We start from the raw sequence: 8,221 nt of genomic DNA, 5'->3' as shown, positions 1-8,221 counted from the left end.
CCCTGAGCCCTAGGTGTGGGGCTGCCCCAGAGGCAGGGTGGTGGGGTGCTCCTGTTCGCCCACGTCTCCCGGGTGTCCCCAGCCCTCGTCGTGACGTCGAACACCAAGCTCCCGGAACGCTCGGTGCGGGGTGTCACGGCGCCCTCTCGCGAGCATTCGTCGTAGAACGTCCGCGGGTGCCGAACCCTCCAGGCGCGGCCGCGTACGCCGGAGCCCTCACTGGGCGGAGTCCGCGCGCCCGAGCCGGATCATTCCGGTGCGCGCCGCGGCGGTTGGGCCTCGGGCGCGCGGACCGGGCCGCGAGCAGCAGGAGGAGGAGCCGAGCGCTCACGGGCGGAGCCCGACAGGAGGAGGAGGAGCCGGGCGCGCACGGACCGGGCGCAGGGCAGGAGGAGGAGCCGGGCGGCGCGGGGCGGGGCGGCGTCCGGCCCAGCCATGGCGGACGAGGGCCCGCGGAAGGGCAGCGTCTCGGCTCTCATGGGCCGCACCAACGGCCTCACCAAGCCCGCGGCGTTGGCCGGTGGCCCTGCCAAGCCGGGGGGCGCGGGCGGCTCCAGGAAGCTGGTCATCAAGAACTTCCGAGGTGGGTGCGCTCCGGTGAGGAGCGAACGGGGCGTCCGTCAGGTCGCGCGCTCGGACAGGGCCTCCTGGGGCTGCCCAGCCGGCCCTGTCCCCGCGCCCCAGCCCGCCTTGTTCCCGCACTGTCCTGTTCCGGCGCTCCAGCCTGACTTGTCCCCGCACCTCATGCTCCGCCACGTCCCCGCGCCCCAGCTGGCCCTGACCCCGCACCTCCTGGCTGGCTCTGCTGGGCCCTGCCTCGGTGCCCCGGCCTGTCTTGTCCCCGCGCGGCCGTTGACCCTCTCTCCCCACAGACAGGCCGCGGCTGCCTGACAACTACACTCAGGACACGTGGCGGAAGCTTCACGAAGCGGTCAAGGCCATCCAGAGCAGCACATCCATCAGGTACAACCTGGAGGAGCTGTACCAGGTGAGCGGCGGCGAGGGCCTGCGAGCACCTGGCTGTTTTCCTCCTCTCACAGCCACGGTCGCCGCCGATGCTAGGGAGGCCCGCCTGCCGGGGGGGAGGGGGAATGGGGGGAGAGGCTGCGGTCCGAGCCTTCCCTAGAGGAAGCCTCGAAGCCCTCGGTCAGCAGGTGTTTCAGTATATGGTCGCCCTGGATGAGTGCTATGTTGAGGCTTACATCGGGCTGCTTAGGTGTAAGTTTTCCCATCCCCAGGAGAAAGGAGGTGTGGGGGCTGCGAGCCACAGGGCTCCAGTGATCTCCAGTGTTATCAGAACGTTAGATTGTTACACATAAAACTCAGTATGCTAGGAGGATCCTTGTGTCGTCGTCGTCGTCGTCGTCTCTCCCCCCCCCACACACACTGTGGTTTAATTGTTGCAAATAAGGTTTGCAGATTCTGGTAGTTTTAATTTAAAGATAGTGTCTACAGCAGGAAAAAAAAAAAAAGGCCAAAAGTACATCTTGTTTTTTCAGGCAGACTTTTCTGTCGTGGTTTTATACAGTAATGTTCACTAAATAGTCTGTTTTAGGTAATGATATAGCATATATATAATTAATTACACTAAAGTCATGAACTTACCGGTTTGTTTTATCCTGGTTACAAAATGAATTTATGTAAGTTATAGAAAGTACAAAAAGAAAAGTAAGCAGTAGTACCCAAGGGAAATTGTTACAGGTTGAGCACTCCTGATCCAAAACTTCCCCAATCCAAAACTTTTAGCACTCACATGAAAAAAGATCCACGGCTGACCTCGTCTGACTGGACTCAGACAGAACACAATGTATGCTAAAACTGTTGTATAAAATTACTTCAAGCTAGGGCCAGTGAGATGACTCAGTGGGTAAAGCTCTTGCCGAACAAGCTTGGCAACCAGTGGTCGAACCTCAGAACCCTCAGAAAGGTAGAAGAAAACTGACTGCAGAGAGGATGTCCTTTGGCCTCCAGTCAAGCCGTGGCACAAGCACCCACACATAACGCATCATGCACACACACAATGGTAAAAATAAAAAAATAAAAACAGACCTTCAAATTGTGTTCAGGGTATATGAGATATGAATTAATTTTGTGTTTAGACCTGAGTCTCATTCCCCCAAATAAATCATTATGCATATTCAAGTATCAAATCCAGGAGAAAAAAAAAATCTGTAATCCAAAACACTGCTGGTCCCAAGCATTTTGGGTGAGGGGCGACCAACCTGTAGTGATAGAGTGAGGTACATGTGTCCGTTCTTTGTCTTAAGTTTGTGAGTTGATTGTGTATTGAGGGTGAAGGTTTTTTTAAGGTTTTTATTTTGTTTAGACAGGGTCTCACTGTATAGCCCTGGCTGGTCTGGAATTCACTATGTAGATCAGGTGGCCTTGAACTCTCAGAGATCCACCTGCCTTTGCTCCTGAGCTTTGGGATTAGGGCTTCACCTGCCTGACAATGTACTTTTATTATTTTAAGTATGTGGGTATGAAGTTTGGGGGCAGGCCTGGAGGCCAGAAGTATTAGATACCTCTAGAGCCTGGGTGTAAGTGGTTGTGAGCCTCTTGAAATAGGTACTGGGAACCAATCCCAGGTCCTCATGTACTCTAAACCACTGAGCCATCTCTCCAGACCTCTACCCCACTCACTTTGTCTTTGAGTGAGAGTCTTGCTACACAGTGCTGGCTGACTTAGTTACTTGCTATGTATTCCAGCCTATGTATAACTTACAGCAGTCCTCCTGCCTCAGCTTTCCACATGGTTGAATGTGCCACCATGCCCCGATAATTTTTTAATCAGCTTTTTTGAAGTGTAATTTACATATAACTTGTGCTCCAGTAGGTTTTTTTTTTGGGGGGGGAGCGGGGTAAGGGGAATTGACTGGCTTTATTTTTTAAGAGTTTCACTGTGTAGCCCAGGCTGCCCAAACTCAAGGTAATCTTCCTGTGGGGTTACAGGCTTACACTAACATGCTTGTTCCAGTAAATGTTAATGGCCTAATATGCAGTTGTTTTGCCACCCCCGCCCCTGAAAATGTAGACTTTTTCCATCCCTGACAAAGAACTACAGCTCCTTGCAGCCATCCCTTCCCCATCTCCTCCCTTGGCAGCCAGTACTCTGCTCTGGGTTACTCTGCCATTTCTATCTAAAAGGAATCTTGCATTTGCCATCTCTTGTTATCTGGCTTTTATTTGGAATAGTGCTTTGCAGTTTACACATGGTGCTAACAGTTTGGTGTTTTGTTGTTTTTTAAATATGTTTTTACTTGAAGTAGAATTATATCACTTTCCTTCCTCCCTTTCCTCCCTTCACCACCCCCAGCTACCCTCTCTCAAACCTCTCTTATGTGCCCCCAAGTGCCTATTATTTTTACTAATGAGTAGTGTAGCTATGGTACAATTGGCGTATTCATCAGGTAAAGGACATTGGGTGTCCAGTGGGAAGCATTGCCAACAAAGCTGCTATGAACACTGGCTACATCTTGTGTGGGCATGTGTTCTCATTCCTCTCAGGAAACTATCTCTGAGGTCTTACAGAAACTGCCTACTTTTCAAATTGACTGTACTATTTTGCACTCTGCCAGTGGTATAAAGGGTCCTATTTGCTCCACATTCTCACCAGCATTTGGTGCTGTCACCTTTACCTGTGGTTTAATTTACAGACCCCACTAATATTAGGCATCTTTTCATACATTTATTGCTATTCTGTACCCTTTCTGATGAAGTGTTAACAACTCAAACCTTTTGTCTGCTTGCCTGCCTCCTCCCTCTTTTTTCCTCTTCTCCTCCCCATTTTTATCTCACTATGTAGCCCACTCTGGCTGCAAACTTAAACCCTCCTGCTTAAACCTCCTAAATTCTGGGATTACAGACATAAGCCAATATGTCCAGCTTCATTTTCTTAGGTTATTTTCCTATTATTGAATGTGTGGGTTTAATCTGTATTCTTCCAAAACTGCAAATATTTTCTTCTACTCTGTAACTTGCCGCTTAACTGGTCTATATCTTTTGAAGTACAGTGATTTAAATTTTGAAATCCAGTGTATCAGCTGTTCTTTTAGGTTGTGCTTTTAGTATCTGCCTAAAAAAAGAAGAAAACAAATTTTGCCATGGCTGGGAAAAGTAGCACACTCCTGTAATCCCAGCACTCAGCAAGCAGAGGAGATTCAGGAATTCAAGGCCAACCTCTTCTACTAGCCAGCTCCAGGCCAGCTACATGAGACCCTGTCTCAAAAACAAAACAAACAAAAATCTTTGTCCTAATCTAAGATCTTGTATTTCCCTTGTAGACGTTTAGAGTTAAAAGTTTTACATTTAGATCTATGATCTATATCTTGTGGACTTTTGTGTGCACTGTGAGATATAAATCTAAACGCAGTGTTTTCCATGTAAATGTCCAGGTGCTGGGCACTTTGTTGCCCAACTGCCTTTCTCAAAGACAAGACCAGCTGTCCATCTAGGAGTGGGTGTAATAATGTATTAAATCAGGAAGGGTTGGCCTCCAGCTTTGTGTTTTTCCACAGTTGTTTTAGCTATTCTTGGTCCTTTGTATTTCGTCAGGAATCTTAGAATCTGTTTTCTGGCTTCTTCCAAGAAGCCAACTAAGGTTTTGATTGGGATTATGGTGACTCAATTAGAGCATTTAGAGACAACTGACTCAGCCTTAAAGATGGATGGCACTCTGTGGGGTCTTTTGAAATATTTCTCAGCAATGTTTCTTGTTTCTGTTGTACAAATGTTACAAACCTTTTGTGGAATTTTTGCCTTATCTTAAATTGATTTGTGATTCTCACTGTTATATAGAAATACTGTTGATTTTATACATTGAAGTTGTCCTTCTAACTTGGCAGCCTTGTCTGTTTGTAGATTCTCTGTAGATCCTATTGGGTCTTCTACCCAGGGAGTGTATGTAACTAGAAAGCTTTTTCCTTTCTAAATTTTGTGCCTGTTATTTCTTTGCCTTGTCTTGCTGTACTGGAAGAGCCTTTGGGACAATGATTAGGAGTGAGAAAGCAGAAAGTGGGCCACTTGTCTTGCTCTGGGTCTCAGGAGCGTTTTATTTACCACTGTTGAGTGTGATGCCACCATGGAGGAGGGTCCTTTCTGCTCCTATTTTAATGAAGCGTGTTTCTGCATCTATTGAGGAGTCATGTGGGCTTTCTCTTAGTTTGTCCATTATGGCCATTAATTTTTTTTCCACTTTTGAGTATAAAGGCAGTCTTGCATGCTTGGGCTATATCTTACTTGGCTGAAATGTTTTTTGTTTTTTGTTTGTTTGTTTTGAGATGTGGTCTCAGTATGTAGCCTTGGCTAACTACTCACTATGTAGAGTAGACTAGCCTCAAGCTCATAGAGATCCGCCTGCCCCTGCCTTCTGAGTGCTGCTGGAATTAAAGTGTCTGCCACTGTGCCCAGTTGTGTTACCATTTTATGTCCTGGGTTGAGTTGTTAATGTCTTGGTTATTTTGTCTTAATGTATTATTTTCTTACTATATCTTTGATCGGGTTGTGTGTCAAAGTAATGTTGGCCTTAGGAGTTTGGAATGATTCTCTCTTCCTTGTTCAGTTGATGTCATTTCTTTTTTTAAATGTTTGAGGAGATGCCCTAGTGGAGTCATTTTGGCTTTCATTACCATTATTATTACTACTGTTATTGCTATTATTATTATTGTGTGGGTGTTTTTCCTGCATGTACATCTGTGCACCACATTCCAAACTTAGTGCCCACAGGACGGAAAATGTAGAATCTCCTACAATGGAGGTTACAGACAGTTGTGAATTGCCATGTGAGTGCTGGATGTCAAACCTGGGTCCTCTGAAAGAACAACTCTTGACTGCTGAGCCATCTGCAGCTCCATCTTGGTTTTCTTCATAGAAGGATTTTTAAGTGTTCAGTGATTGTCTCAAGTCCTGAGACTACCAGCCCTTCTGTCATCAGAGTCTAATCCTCAGCCATGCCTCATCTGCTATTGTTGCTACTGGTGTGAGTTTCCCTCACATGTCATCTTCTTCCTAAAGGTGCAGTTGGGATCCTTCTGAAGGCTTGTGAAGCTCTGCTTCATCTTTGGACATATGGAATCTTTTTTTGATGACTGTTGTTTTGTCCTGACTTGCTAACTCTGTGTTCTTGGTTCTGGTTGTTCCCCCTTCCCCATTAAGGAGAATTTGATAATCTTTGATTTGGATATTCAACATTATAAATTCTGACTGGCATGACAGATATTTTTATATTACTATACAGTTAAATTATTTGGAGACTGTCTGTTCTTTTTAAGTCTTGCTTTTGGGATCCGTTATGCCAGGCTAGAGCATTGCTGTATACATCCATGACCCCACCACTGAGGCAGACCTTCCTAGGGGCCTGACTGTGGTTTCCAGTTGTCCAGGCCCCTTGTGAACTCTGTCACTGTTTGTTCCACCCTTCTAAATGGTTCTTTCCTTAACATTTTACTTTCCTTAACCCAGTTGGTACCCTTTGTTGCATATTGGGGTTCCTGGAGACTTTTAACTCGCCTGCAGTTCCACTGTCTCCTGGACTCAGGGTCCTGTACACAGACTGGAAACTGGTTGGGAACCTGGAATAGCTGGAACCTCCCAAAAATCATCAACCTCCAGCCATTGTTGAAGGTCCCAACACTCTTCGAGTACTTTGTCCGGGTTTTGGTATTCGAGGCCCCCCAACACTCTTCATGCGTTTTGTCTAGTTTTTTTTTTTTTTTTTTTTTTTTGGTTATTTTGACCAGGGGCAAGAACTGTACCAAGTACCTAAATACTTGAAAGTTTTGTTTATGAAGTGTGTCTTGCTACTGAAGCTTACCATCCTGTTGCCTAGCACTGCACTGTCCAGTTTTAGCTGTCCTAGCAGTGCAAGGACTCTTCCATACCACATGTCCAGTGAGACTTCCCACTTCTAAGCTATTCTATCCCACTGGGCATCCACGGGGACCCATCCTTGGGCCTCTGTAAATCAGTACCACTGAAACAGAGCCGAGGGGTAGCTTTGGCCCTGGGCAAAAGCAGTGTGTTCACCTGCTCCTCTGTCTTTGCAGCTGTGCTCATACTCTGCCTCAGAGTCTTAGCTGAAAGCTCCAGTTTTTACCAGTCTGGAAATTTTTAATTTTGAAGTCTATGTAAACATTGGAGCCCATTGGTTATGGCTTTCTGCTCAGCAACTTGTCTGCTGGGTTCCTTGGATTCCATTGGTCAGTTCCTGGTGTGGAAGTCTCCTGGCTTCCCACCTTCTGTGTTTTCCTCCTCTGAGTAGGGTGGTTTTGAGGGTGCAGATCTCTTCTCTTTGCTTCTGAAGACCTGAGTCCAAACTGCTCAAGAGTTATGTGCATCTTTGGCTTATGTACTTGACTTTGGTCCTGTGGTCACCCTAGTGCATAACTATTTCCAGGAGCCAGCAGAGGAAGGCCCAGTGCTGAGTTCAGCCTGAGAACAAACTCCTCAGAGTGGCCAGGTTCCAGGAGGAGCCCGGCTGTAGGCTGCAGTGCACAATAGGGTGAAAGGTTCACTCCTGTCAGGAGAAAGCAGCGTGATCTTGTTAGAACTAAGTGTTAGGACTGGCTAAAACTGTGTGGAAAGGCCCGGGGAATGGTGGATGATCAGTGTTGCTTTATCTGAGTTGTTCTATTACCAATAAAGACTCAGGGGTCAGATAATGGGGTGAAAACCTAATAGAACAAAGAAGTAGAGGCACAACCAGCTGATCTTCTCTCCACACTTTCTAGACCAAAAAGGAAGTTCAAAAAGTCCACAAATCACCAAGTCCTTCTCTATCCCTTCCTGTGCCTCTTTATCTGTAAACTGGGTCTTCGGTGTATTCTGACAGATACTTCTCAACTAGCCTCTGGCTCCGAGCCCTGAGTCAAGGTTAACTTTATTAACACAGTCTTGGGGTGTCAATGTGTGATCAAATATCCCACAACAAATTAGTATTGCTGCTTTGTAACCACTTTGAGGACGCCACACATTAGTAGTGAATTCACTACAGTAGGAAGCAGAGAATATACTCTGACTTGTCTGACCCCCCAGCAGCTGCCCTAGTCAAGCAACCCTGCTCAGCACTCTGCAGTTGTATGTGTTTAGCTCTTTCCTTAGTCTTCTTGATGGTTAGTCAGCATTAGATTTGGAAGTCAGTGGTAGATGTATGTCTCCTAGAGTTTCCTGTAGCCTGTATCTGAGCCCTGATCTCATTCCACATTGTCATTTATTTCTTTCAGGT

The 8,221-nt window shown here is 46.7% G+C and overlaps 1 protein-coding gene across 1 annotated transcript in view; it reads left to right on the top strand.

Moving 5' to 3' along the window:
- The first annotated feature begins 407 nt into the window (after window positions 1-407).
- The window catches only part of Cul4a (cullin 4A), a 40,296-nt gene continuing 32,482 nt past the window's right edge, over window positions 408-8,221 (top strand). The window contains exons 1-2 of the mRNA XM_027387823.2: window positions 408-583; window positions 873-988. Of these exons, the coding sequence (XP_027243624.1) occupies window positions 436-583; window positions 873-988 (264 nt within the window). The 5' untranslated portion in view covers window positions 408-435. The remainder of the gene's footprint in view (window positions 584-872; window positions 989-8,221) is intronic.

Source organism: Cricetulus griseus, assembly GCF_003668045.3.
Source record: "Cricetulus griseus strain 17A/GY chromosome 1 unlocalized genomic scaffold, alternate assembly CriGri-PICRH-1.0 chr1_1, whole genome shotgun sequence".
NCBI lineage: Eukaryota > Metazoa > Chordata > Mammalia > Rodentia > Cricetidae > Cricetulus > Cricetulus griseus.
Note: the sequence above shows the minus strand (reverse complement) of the source record. Positions and strands in the feature narration are given on the sequence as shown.